Source organism: Wyeomyia smithii, chromosome 1 (assembly GCF_029784165.1).
Source record: "Wyeomyia smithii strain HCP4-BCI-WySm-NY-G18 chromosome 1, ASM2978416v1, whole genome shotgun sequence".
NCBI classification, from domain to species: Eukaryota; Metazoa; Arthropoda; class Insecta; order Diptera; family Culicidae; genus Wyeomyia; species Wyeomyia smithii.
In genome coordinates this window covers 100,789,040-100,801,741 of record NC_073694.1, presented here as the reverse complement: position 1 = coordinate 100,801,741, position 12,702 = coordinate 100,789,040, and the positions used below count along the sequence as shown (strand labels likewise).

The 12,702-nt window shown below is 43.5% G+C and overlaps 4 protein-coding genes across 4 annotated transcripts; all 4 read left to right on the top strand.

Moving 5' to 3' along the window:
- The first annotated feature begins 2,482 nt into the window (after positions 1-2,482).
- On the top strand, positions 2,483-3,906 carry LOC129716998 (uncharacterized). Its single transcript, XM_055666843.1, has 2 exons — positions 2,483-2,983; positions 3,061-3,906. The coding sequence occupies exons 1-2, from the start codon at positions 2,483-2,485 to the stop codon at positions 3,904-3,906; spliced, it is 1,347 nt and encodes a 448-aa protein (XP_055522818.1).
- Positions 3,907-3,957: 51 nt separating this feature from the next.
- Positions 3,958-4,692, top strand: LOC129716997 (uncharacterized). The gene has a single exon (XM_055666841.1). The coding sequence runs from the start codon at positions 3,958-3,960 to the stop codon at positions 4,690-4,692; it is 735 nt and encodes a 244-aa protein (XP_055522816.1).
- Positions 4,693-5,055: 363 nt separating this feature from the next.
- On the top strand, positions 5,056-6,423 carry LOC129716996 (uncharacterized). Its single transcript, XM_055666840.1, has one exon. The coding sequence runs from the start codon at positions 5,056-5,058 to the stop codon at positions 6,421-6,423; it is 1,368 nt and encodes a 455-aa protein (XP_055522815.1).
- Positions 6,424-6,456: 33 nt separating this feature from the next.
- Positions 6,457-8,046, top strand: LOC129716995 (uncharacterized). The gene is made up of 2 exons (XM_055666839.1): positions 6,457-7,608; positions 7,768-8,046. Exons 1-2 carry the CDS (start codon positions 6,457-6,459, stop codon positions 8,044-8,046), a joined length of 1,431 nt encoding a protein of 476 aa, XP_055522814.1.
- The last annotated feature ends 4,656 nt before the right edge of the window (positions 8,047-12,702 follow it).

The window sequence follows — 12,702 nt, the reverse complement described above, 5'->3', positions numbered from 1 at the left end:
TTTAGAAAGTAAGCTACCAGATATAATTGGCGCCGTTAAACATTGAATTGTATTTGTGCCGTGTCAAATAAACTATAGATGAAGAAAAAAAAAACAAGAAATTCAAACAAGAAGTGACAATGGAAAACCATATGGACGATTTTGAAGAGTGCCTTGCGTATTACCAGGCATGGGACAGACCAATACGAAGAATGGTCCCATTTGTTACAAAACACATAAAAACGCAAAAACAGACGAAGTGGAAGTGCCGGTTACCTTTGAACATAAAGGAGAAACAATAACCAGAGTGACAGTGTTTTCGATAACGTCGATTGTAGCAGAAGACCTAACAGAGGAATCCATCAAAGCTTGGCAGATGCTGAACATCCGCCAATAAAATCAATAGTAGAAGACATCTTCACCTTATAAAGGGAATCCAACATCGATAAAGGAAAACTTAACTAACGGAAGCAACAACGGAACAAAGATAAGTGAATCGAACATTTTATATTATAATAAACATTGTAATTTTACAATCATTTGAAAAGAAAAAAAAACACATACTACATATGTTGGCTACTTCGAATATCACAACCGTAGTAAATATCACAAACCACAGCGAACCACCCCTGTCGGTATTCAACAACAATTGCTGCATGGGACGTCAGGGCGGTGCGATGACAAGCAACTGCATAAGTGTCACCAGCATCAGTGCATCATCATCCCGGAGGTTGCTACGGACCGTTTTCGTGATGTTCCACCTGAGAAGAGCGGATTCCTTTGGCGCCGGTGGCGTCTAGAGCAAGGAACAAAACCAGTTAGACTGCAGAGAAAGGAGCCATCCCTATTCGCCAATTACACCAGGAAACAGCCAAGACCCAAAATACCCAAGTTTTGATTTAAGTAGAAGATAGAAAATAAATAGCTAGTGTAGAAAAATAAAGGTTGTTTGCTAAAGTAAAACGTGTAGAATAAATAGTTGTACGAACAGTGGAGTGTCATTCATTTAGTGACGGAAGGCCCAAGAGGCAACGCTGCTTCCATCGGCAGTAAAGCTAGATTGCCGCCCACCAAGGAAATTGTTCACGTACTTTCTGAATTTTGGATACAGTCCACTCACCAAGAAAAGGAACCACCTCCGGGAATTTCGGATTAGTTCCCAACATTTTGGTCCTTCGAACCGGATCCTAGGGAGGATTCCGGAGGAATTAAAGCGATTAAAATACCGCGCAAGGGCGTCATCGTTATTTTCGCATAATTGGAGGTATAAAGGTGAACAATTACCCGCCATCGTGATCGCATAGGAGCAAAGGAGCGTCTTTTATTTAGCGATCTACTTTAGAGGAGTTCGGATTACACAATCGTCAACTAACGCAATCATACAACCGGCAACGTGAAGTAGCACAGTACTGCTACGATTTATTCACACATCACTTCACTCTAAGGAGCAGCGCCGACAGGAAACCTACCCGGAACGGGCTGGTTGCCCTGGTTCGTCCAGGTAAATTAAACACAGAATTATATGTCCTACCGTTGCTAGGTCTTTTACGGAGTCTACAACAGCATTTCCCTTTATATTCCATACGTTTGCTGCAACCAATCGTACGACGAGAGCCGACGGCACCGTGGTGGTTAATAATCCATGCGCGCAGAGTAAATCCAAACGTGCAGTTTAATCACCAAAAACTGAAAGGACACAACGGGTCAAAAATCAGCTAATTATTCTGATATCCATCTGAAACTAACCTGCGAACCGGCATACTGCTGTTTTAATTCGACGCTGTTAATATACTGTTGTTATTGCATCGATCAGCTGCTCTACACAAAGGCAAGCAGCAGCACCCAGCGCACACGGAGAGATTGATTGGTTTTCGCATCGACTGCTGTTTCTCTCAGGTCAGTTTTTTATTACACCAATCGTATATGTCCAGTCGAGGCTAGTATTTGCTCACTACAACCACACTTTTTATCGGCACGGTGGGGTTGATTGGATCAATCTGTTGAAGTTTGTCGTTCTCACTGGCCGTCTGAGTGATCTTGCATTGTTGATGGGATACGATCACTGATAGATTCGTGGCACTATTTTGGAAAATAGGTTGCAGCTACTGCTTTCTAAGGTCAGTTGAGCTGGCATATGTCCGGGCGAGGTCGGACAGTTTAAATTTTACTACGGAATAAATTTTCTTTCGACAGTGTTTGAATGTGGATGATCGTCGCGCAGTTGGATTGAGAGACTGATAGAGCTTAATCGCAATTTAGGCGTTAAGAAAGGTTGGCACGCAAGAAGGCAGATGTGATATTGGAAATTGATCGCACTGTTCTTCTTTAAACTAAAATCGCTGTTCCGGTTAAACTGTTTTGTAGAGATTGCAACAAACCCTGTTTCTCCAGGTAAATATAGAATAGCTCTACAGTATATGTTCGGCCGAAGTTCGAGACTTCACAGATTATTACATCCAATTATTCGTTTTTCAAATCGCCCTGTCAAATCGTAAACGTCGCAATGCCGGCGACGACATCGACCAGTTCTAAAAAAGCCCCCGCGCTAAAGACGCTTCAAGCTAAATTGAAGTCGTTTCTAACCATGTTTAAGGATATCGGTGAGTTTGCACAAGCGTTCAGTGTTGAAACTACTGCTAGCCAGGTGACGGTGCGACTTGAGAAGCTAGAAGAGTTGTGGGAGAAGGTGAATGACGTCATATTGGAAATCGAAATTCACGAAGACTATATGGCCGAGGATGAAGCCTATATACAGCAGCGGTCGGAGTTAGGCAACAAGTACTATGCGGTAAAATCGGCACTTTTGGACAAGGTTAAGGAATTGGAGGAACATCCGGCCATAAATACTTCTCTTCGCGCGAATGATACGACGCAGCAACCTACCGTTGAGCACGTTCGTCTCCCACAAATTAAACTTCAAACGTTTGATGGAAATATTGATGAGTGGTTGAGTGTTCGAGATCTTTACACTTCGTTTATTCACTGGAAGGCCGATCTACCCGATGTTGAGAAGTTCCACTACCTAAAGGGATGTTTGGCTGGTGAGGCAAAAGCGTTGATAGACCCACTATCTATTACAAGGGCAAATTACCAAATTGCCTGGGATACGCTTCCAAACGATATAATGATAGCAAGTTTCTGAAACGAAGGCAGGTGCAAGCACTTTTCAAGCTACCTTTGTTAACGAGAGAATCTTCCGCTGAGTTGCAGGCCTTGTTGGAAGGCTTTGAACGGGTTGTTCAGACACTGGATCAGCTTATACAACCAGTAGATTACAAGGATCTGCTATTGTTGGACATTTTATCCACACGATTAGATAACGCAACAAGACGTGCCTGGGAAGAATATTCTTCGACGAAGGAAAATGACACAGTGAAAGAATTAACCGAGTTTCTACAGAGGAGGGTACGAGTTCTTGGATCATTACACACGAAGCCTACGGAAGCCAAGCCAGAGTTTTCACGACAATTTAGGAAGGTTTTTACTCCAGCGCGTCATAGTCATAATGTTGTTCAAAACACAACGGGAAATTGCGTGGCGTGCACAGAGTCGCATCCGTTGTATCTATGTTCAGCGTTTCAGCGGCTTACGGTGTCTGCCCGGGATAAACTACTTCGGACGCATTCTCTTTGTAGGAATTGCTTTAGAAAGGGGCACAGGGCTTCGGAATGTCCATCAAAATACGTTTGCCGCATCTGTAAGGAACAGCATCACACGTTGGTATGCTTCAGAGCTGAAAGCAACCATGCTGCTAAGGAAAGGATTAGCAAGGACAGTGGTGCAACTAAAGAGGTGTCATCTCAGGCTGCTAGTACATCCCAAGTATCTGCAAATGTATCTGGTCATAGAGTATCATCAGTGCTGCTGGCTACAGCGGTCGTATTGGTGGAAGACGACCAAGGCTTTCGTTTTCCAGCGAGAACTTAACTAGATTCCGGCTCCGAATGCAACTTTATGACAGTAGGATTGGCTCAAAAAATGAAACTGAAACGTCGAAGGTCTGAAGTGGCAGTATGCGGAATTGGCGACTCGAGTACAAGGGTAAAACAAACAGCAAACACCACCATCAAGTCTCGAGTAACAGACTTCACGCGTAGAATGGAATTTCTACTGTTGCCTGAAGTGACGGCCAACCTCCCCATAACAAATGTGAATTTAGCTGGATGGAAAATTCCGACTGGTGTCGAACTAGCGGATACAGCATTTTTCGTATCCAAGGCAGTAGACTTGGTGCTAGGCATACAGCATTTCTTTTCATTTTTTAACACCGGAAATGAGGTTCGGCTGGGAGAAAATCTACCGATGCTGACGGAGTCAGTTATTGGATGGGTAGTTTCCGGTGCGGTGGATAATTTCCAACATAGTTCGGTTACTTCTTGCAATATGGCGGTTGGTTTGGAAGAGTTATTGAGTCGGTTTTGGTCCTGTGAGGAGATTGGTCCTCCCACAAATTATTCTCCGGAAGAGTTACGCTGCGAGGAGCAGTTTGCTCAAACTGTGGAACGAGGATCCGATGGTCAGTACACAGCCTCCCTACCCAAGGTTGAAGGCGCATTGGCAAAGATTGGTGAGTCAAGGGACATCGCATTTCGGCGACTGCAAGGATTAGAACGTAGGTTACTGAAGGACGTAGAGCTGCGGCAGCAATACGATCAGTTTATGGAGAATACCTACAACTGGGACATATGCGTAAGGCGGAAACGCGTTCCCTAGAGCAAGGAACTCGCTGCTATTTACCACATCTTCCGGTGGTTAAGCAAGAGAGTACTACTACTAAGGTCAGTCTTGTAAAACGGCAACCGGAGTGTCGCTAAACGATATATTACTGACGGGGCCAGTAGTACAGGAGGATCTTCGATCGATTATCTTGCGGAGTCGAACGAAGCAAATCATGTTAGTTTCTGATGTCGAGAAAATGTTAGGCAAATTAAAATTAAGGCAGCGGATAGGCCGCTTCAAAGCATCTTGTGGCGAACAGACAGCAGCAAGAATGCCGAAACATATGAGCTAACCACGGTGACGTACGGGACCAGGCCCGCACCGTTTCTAGCAACCAGGACTCTCAAACAACTCGCTATGGATGAGCGAACACATTTTCCTCTCGCAGAAAGGGCTGTGGAGCAAGACGTGTATATGGACGACGTTTTGACTGGGGTCGATAATGAGGAAACAGCATTAAGGTTAAGAATGCAGTTAGAGGAAATGCTGCAGAAGGGCGGCTTTCGATTGAGAAAGTGGGCGTCAAATTGTCCCTCAGCCTTGCAAGGCATGTCAGAGGACAATTTAGCAGTGGTAAGGACCGAGGGATACCAACTGGATTCAGATCCAGCAGTAAGAACGTTGGGACTCATCTGGCATCCAAACACGGACGTATTTAAATTTCGGTTCAAGATACCAGATTTAACTGAGGGCGAAACACTAACGAAACGCAGAGTTCTATCGATCATCGCTACACTTTTTGATCCGCTGGGCTTGATTGGAGCGGTGATAATGCAGTTGCTGTGGTGCTTGAAGGATGAAAAGGATAACCGATTGGGGTGGGATCAGCCCCTACCAGTGAAGGTTCAAGATGATTGGAGGTATTTTCACGGTCAGCTACTATTGTCGAACGAGCTGGTGATAAGTCGTTGTGTGATTCGACCAAAAGCAGTCTCTGTGGAGCTGCACGTGTTTTCAGACGCGTCCGAGCGTGCGTATGGAGCGTGTGCGTATGTCAGAAGCATAGATACAGGAGGAAATGTTTCAGTCGCACTACTTACTTCCAAATCTAAGGTGGCACCGCTGCAATGCCAATCCATACCAAGGTTGGAATTATGCGGAGCACGCATGGCGGCAGAACTATCGAAACAAGTGGTTGAGGCTCTGAAAATGGACATGGAAATGACGTTTTGGACGGATTCCACCTGCGTCCTCAGATGGATTAGGGCTGCGCCGTCAACATGGACAACCTTTGTAGCTAATAGGGTAGCAAAAATTCAAGTGCTTACCGAAAATAAGATATGGCGGCATGTTCCGGGATTAGAGAATCCTGCCGATCTTATCTCACGGGGAATTAACCCGAATCAAATTCAGAACAACGTTCTTTGGTGGGAAGGCCCTGCGTGGCTCAAAGCAGAAAGGGAATTCTGGCCAGAGCAGCCAGCCGATTCTATTGCAGAGGATGTAACCCGAGAAGCTCGTCGTTCGGTTCTGCATTGCACAAGCCAGCAGGAAGCATTTAGCTCTTGGTACGTACGGAAATTTTCGACGTTCACAGCGCTTTTGAGGTGTACTGCACACTTTTGTAGACGGCTGGATCGTTCCAAAGGAGTGGAGCGTAATGAGCGGAGTGGCTTCTTAAAGGCATCGGAGCTGAAATTGGCAGAACAGATGTTGATTCGTTGCGTGCAGAAAGAGGTATTTGTGGACGAGTGGAAGGCACTCTCAAATAATTCAGTTGTATAACGGAACTCACCGTTACGCTGGTTTAACCCGGTAATGTCAGAGGAGAAATTAATTAGAGTTGGAGGACGACTAGCCAGTTCACCTAGTAACGAGGAAACTAAGCACCCCGTCGTGCTCCCAGCAAGGCATCCATTCACAAGGCTTCTTCTTGAGCATTACCACCATAAGTTACTACACGCAAGTCCGCAATTACTGCTTGGTACGGTGAGATTAAAATACTGGCCATTGGGTGGTCGCACCGTAGCACGACAGATTGTACATAATCGTCAGCGATGTTTCAGAGTTGAACCGAAATCAATCCAACAGTTGATGGGGGAGTTGCCAGCAGCGCGAGTGACTGCCGCCCGTTCGTTTTCCAAAACTGGGGTGGACTATTTCGGTCCTATTTATGTGCGTCCAGGACCTCGCCGCACAGCCGTGAAGGGTTACGTTGCGGTGTTTGTTTGTATGTGTACAAAGGCAGTGCACTTGGAGCTTGTGACAGACCTTTCTACGGAGTGTTTTCTGAAGGCATTGCGTAGATTCATCGCGAGGAGAGGTAGATGCTCGGAAATATTCTCGGACAATGGTACGAATTCCGGTGGAAATCGAAACCAGTTGAAATTGTTGTTCGAACTGGTACGTAGTAAGGAACACCAAGAGTGCGTGATGAAGGAATGTGCAAACGAAGGAATTTATTGGCACTTCAACCCACCGAGTGCTCCCCATTTCGGTGGCTTATGGGAAGCGGCAGTTAAATCAGCTAAATACCATTTAGTGCGGGTTCTCGGGGATCACGCTGCATCTATCGAAGACATGAGCACTCTTCTGGCGCAAGTTGAAGGCTGTCCTAATTCAAGACCGTTGACACCCATGTCTGATAACCCCTACGATTTTGAGCCGCTGACACCAGGTCATTTTTTAATTGGAACATCTCTGCAACAATTCCCAGATCCTGATTATTCCACTATTCCCATGAATCGACTCAGGCATTGGCAAGTCATGCAAAAGAAGCTGCAGGAATTTTGGAAGAGTTGGTACTTGGAGTACTTAGCCCAACTGCAAGGAAGAACCAAGCGTTGGCGTCCTGCAGTTCCGATTACCGAAGGGCAGTTAGTCGTTATACGGGAGGAAAACCTACCACCAATTAAATGGAAGCTGGGTAGAGTTCAAGAGGTGCATCCTGGAGACGATGGAGTCATCAGGGTTGTCACGCTAAAAACTGCAGCTGGAATTTTAAAAAGACCCGTTGAAAAAATCTGCATACTGCCGGCATCATCAGCAGTAGAGGACAACTCCCAATAGTGTTGGCACATCGTAGCCCGTTCACCTGGTGCGCGAAAGGCTTTTCTCTTTTCGTTTCAGAAATTCAGCAATTTCAGCGCGGGCGAGGATGTTGGCTACTTCGAATATCACAACCGTAGTAAATATCACAAACCACAGCGAACCACCCCTGTCGGTATTCAACAACAATTGCTGCATGGGACGTCAGGGCGGTGCGATGACAAGCAACTGCATAAGTGTCACCAGCATCAGTGCATCATCATCCCGGAGGTTGCTACGGACCGTTTTCGTGATGTTCCACCTGAAAAGAGCGGATTTCTTTGGCGCCGGTGGCGTCTAGAGCTGAACAAAACCAGTTAGACTGCAGAGAAAGGAGCCATTCCTATTCGCCAATTACACCAGGAAACAGCTAAGACCCAAAATACCCAAGTTTTGATTTCAGTAGAAGATAGAAAATAAATAGCTAGTGTAGAAAAATAAAGGTTGTTTGCTAAAGTAAAACGTGTAGAATAAATAGTTGTACGAACAGTGGAGTGTCATTCATTTAGTGACGGAAGGCCCAAGAGGCAACGCTGCTTCCATCGGCAGTATAGCTAGATTGCCGCCCACCAAGGAAATTGTTCACGTGCTTTCCGAATTTTGGATACAGTCCACTCACCAAGAAAAGGAACCACCCCCGGGAATTTCGGATTAGTTCCCAACATCATATACCTATAAATATTTTATATTTAAAATGAAACAAAAACCTAAATTAATCCACCTAGCGGTCAGACTAAGCCTTTCTCATTCAAACTTATTATTTGTAAAAATAGATTTACATGACTGCTTAAATCCAATAAAGGTATATTCACTCTTTGGGTTCCAAAATATTGTTGTTGTAATTGAAGTATAAAATATGAAATTTGACGTAATTTTAGTGCTTAAGAAAAAGTAGGAGGGTGGTATTCAAGACACGACCGCATGACGTTGACTACCGTATTCTTAAAAAAAAAATATTCCATTGAAGCAAATAGTAGAGGGAATTGCAACGCTTCTTTTACAAAACTTCTGTAACAAAATTTCGAGGCCCCAAAAGGTACCAGTTTCCGATTATTCTCGTCCAGAATTCCAGCCATTTTAGTATTTTGCAGTAGCCATTTATTACTAACAGCCACCAGCATAACGGGTGAAACCGGCACGAGATGACCGGTACTATTTTGTCTTTCCTCCTTTCAGCTGCTAACACCTAGCGCTGTCGTGAAATTAACATCAACATAAACATGCATTTTTGCAAGGTTTTTTTTCCGCTAGCAACAGCAATTGTAAAACATAAAATTTAACTAACCGCTTCTATTATAAAACTGCGAGGCACCAAAAGGTGCCAGTTGCCGATTTCTTGTTTACTGGTTTCCGTCCAGAATTCCAGCCATTTTAGTATTTTGCAGTAGCCACCAGCATCACGGGTCAAACCGGCACGAGATGACCGGTACTATTTTGTTTTTCCTTCTTCTAGCTGCTAACACCGAGCGTCCGTATGTATCCGGTACGGTTTAATAATGAAACTGATGGGTGAAATGTTCGAACGATACGTTTTATACCAAGGCTTCGTCAGATAATAAGAAAGAGGGAGGGGCTACATAGGTGATGGAATGGTAGAGACAAATGTTTCTTGAAAGCTGCACCGGCCGCTGTCATAATATTAACACCAACATTGTTGTTTTCTGGTTAATCTACTAAAAGCCACCAGCATAACGGGTGAAACTGGCACGAGATGACCGGTACTATTTTGTCTTTCCTCCTTTCAGCTGCTAACACCTAGCGCTGTCGTGAAATTAACATCAACATAAACATGCATTTTTGCAAGGTTTTTTTTACGCTAGCAACAGCAATTGTAAAACATAAAATTCAACTAACCGCTTCTTTTATAAAACTGCGAGGCACCAAAAGGTGCCATTTGCCGATTTCTTGTTTACTGGTTTCCGTCCAGAATTCCAGCCATTTTAGTATTTTGCAGTAGCCACCAGCATCACGGGTCAAACCGGCACGAGATGACCGGTACTATTTTGTTTTTCCTCCTTTTAGCTGCTAACACCGAGCGTCCGTATGTACCCGGTACGGTTTAATAATGAAACTGATGGGGTGAAATGTTCGAACGATACGTTTTATACCAAGGCTTCGTCAGATAATTAGAAAGAGGGAGGGGCTACATAGATGATGGAATGGTAGAGACAAATGTTTCTTGAAAGCTGCGCCGGCCGCTGTCATAATATTAACACCAACACAAACATGCATTTTTGCAAGGTTTTTTCCGCTAGCAGCAGCATTTGGTAAAACAGAAAATTCAATTTGCCGCTTCTGTAACAAAATTAAGAGGCACCAAAAGGTGCCAGTTGCCGATTACATTGTTGTTTTCTGGTGATTCTACTAAAAGCCACCAGCATAACGGGTGAAACCGGCACGAGATGACCGGTACTATTTTGTCTTTCCTCCTTTCAGCTGCTAACACCTAGCGCTGTCGTGAAATTAACATCAACATAAACATACATTTTTGCAAGGTTTTTTCCGCTAGCAACAGCAATTGTAAAACATAAAATTCAACTAACCGCTTCTATTATAAAACTGCGAGGCACCAAAAGGTGCCAGTTGCCGATTTCTTGTTTACTGGTTTCCGTCCAGAATTCCAGCCATGTTAGTACTTTGCAGTAGCCACCAGCATCACGGGTCAAGCCGGCACGAGATGACCGGTACTATTTTGTTTTTCCTTCTTCTAGCTGCTAACACCGAGCGTCCGTATGTATCCGGTACGGTTTAATAATGAAACTGATGGGTGAAATGTTCGAACGATACGTTTTATACCAAGGCTTCGTCAGATAATAAGAAAGAGGGAGGGGCTACATAGGTGATGGAATGGTAGAGACAAATGTTTCTTGAAAGCTGCGCCGGCCGCTGTCATAATATTAACACCAACATTGTTGTTTTCTGGTTAATCTACTAAAAGCCACCAGCATAACGGGTGAAACCGGCACGAGATGACCGGTACTATTTTGTCTTTCCTCCTTTCAGCTGCTAACACCTAGCGCTGTCGTGAAATTAACATCAACATAAACATGCATTTTTGCAAGGTTTTTTTCCGCTAGCAACAGCAATTGTAAAACATAAAATTCAACTAACCGCTTCTATTATAAAACTGCGAGGCACCAAAAGGTGCCAGTTGCCGATTTCTTGTTTACTGGTTTCCGTCCAGAATTCCAGCCATTTTAGTACTTTGCAGTAGCCACCAGCATCACGGGTCAAGCCGGCACGAGATGACCGGTACTATTTTGTTTTTCCTCCTTCTAGCTGCTAACACCGAGCGTCCGTATGTATCCGGTACGGTTTAGTAATGAAACTGATGGGGTAAAATGTTCGAACGATACGTTTTATACCAAGGCTTCGTCAGATAAATAGAAAGAGGGAGGGGCTACATAGATGATGGAATGGTAGAGGCAAATGTTTCTTGAAAGCTGCGCCGGCCGCTGTCATAATATTAACACCAACACAAACATGCATTTTTGCAAGGTTTTTTCCGCTAGCAGCAGCATTTGGTAAAACAGAAAATTCAATTAGCCGCTTCTGTACCAAAATTTCGAGGCACCAAAAGGTGCCAGTTGCCGATTATAGTTTCCTGGTTAGTCCGTCCAGAATTCCAGCCATTTAAGTGTTTTGCAGTAGCCATTTACTACTAATGCCACCAGCATTACGGGTGAAACCGGCACGAGATGACCGGTACCATTTTGTATTTCCTCCTTAAGCTGCTATCACCTAGCGTCCGCATGTCACTGGTGCGGTTTTGGAATCAGAATGATGGGGCGCCGGCCGCTGTCGTAAAATTAACACCAACAAAAAGATGCATATTTGCAAGGTTTTTTCCGCTAGCAGCAGCATAAACATCGGAAACAGAAAGTGACAACAACAATAACAACAAAGTCAGATTGATTGTATCCGTTAGTGTCGACTGTGCTTGGGAAGAGAGGTAGTGATTGGCTGCGCGGTATGATTTAGACAATCGATATTAATTACCAATTTTTCAATAGTGTATCTCAAACAATAGTTTGGTTTTGTTACATAAATTTAACCGTAAAAGAATTTCCGATCGATTGATGCCAAAACCTCGAAAACCTGATTATAGATGCCTGCAAAATAGGCGCTCAAAACCTGACCACTTTTCTCTGGTTTTCCCTGGTTGAATTACTAGATTTTCAAATTCAGGGGCCTAACTTCGATATAGACGTTAGTCAACGTCAATAGCAAAATTAAAGAAATGACTCTAAATTTCGAACAATTTAATCACAAGCGATATCGGGAACGTTCAAATAGTACGACACCACATTTACGTCATGTCGAGGCCATATATATTTATCAAAGCAGGTATTGTTTTGAATAGTCTTTGAATTTCTTTTCTTTCCAAAACTTTTGAGCCACATATCAAATTGTTATGAAGTTTGTTATTTGTAAGTTTGAGAGATGACTCGTTTGTATGACAATAGTCATGTTCAAATAAGTCGTGTAATACTTGAGATAATAGACTTTCATTGTTTTGACAATTTAATGCATAAAGGTTGCTTAAGTTCGATTATAATCAAATGAAAAGGGAACGTATAGGGCAGCCAAACTTTGAAACCACGTGTTCAATTATAATTCATCAGTTAACCCTTAACTAGCCTGTTCATCTGATATCAATATTGTTCAAATCGGTTGTGTAGTTTCTAAGATAATGAAGTTTCGTGATTTTCACATTTCGATACATTACAGACGAAGTTACAGTCCGATTACAGTAAAATTCAATAGAGTGTTATGGGGCAGCTAGACCTTTCATTTGACACAAATTTTGTGGAAATCGGGTCGGCCATCTCTAAGAAAAGTGAGTGAGTTTAGTCTTCGGAATATGTTTCTTTTCATACCTGGATTTCACATTTTTAAACATAACAGGCAAAGTAATAATCTGTTTGCAAAAAAAATCAATAGGGTTTTATGGGGCAACATGAACTTCCATATGAC

Coding starts and splice junctions, on each gene's coding strand:
- LOC129716998 (XM_055666843.1), top strand. CDS start 2,483: ATGCCGGCGACGACATCGACCAGTTCTAAAAAAGCCCCCGCGCTAAAG. Junction 2,984..3,060: donor GGAAGGCCGATCTACCCGAT/GTTGAGAAGTTC, acceptor ATCTATTACAAG/GGCAAATTACCAAATTGCCT.
- LOC129716997 (XM_055666841.1), top strand. CDS start 3,958: ATGAAACTGAAACGTCGAAGGTCTGAAGTGGCAGTATGCGGAATTGGC.
- LOC129716996 (XM_055666840.1), top strand. CDS start 5,056: ATGGATGAGCGAACACATTTTCCTCTCGCAGAAAGGGCTGTGGAGCAA.
- LOC129716995 (XM_055666839.1), top strand. CDS start 6,457: ATGTCAGAGGAGAAATTAATTAGAGTTGGAGGACGACTAGCCAGTTCA. Junction 7,609..7,767: donor GAGACGATGGAGTCATCAGG/GTTGTCACGCTA, acceptor TTTTCGTTTCAG/AAATTCAGCAATTTCAGCGC.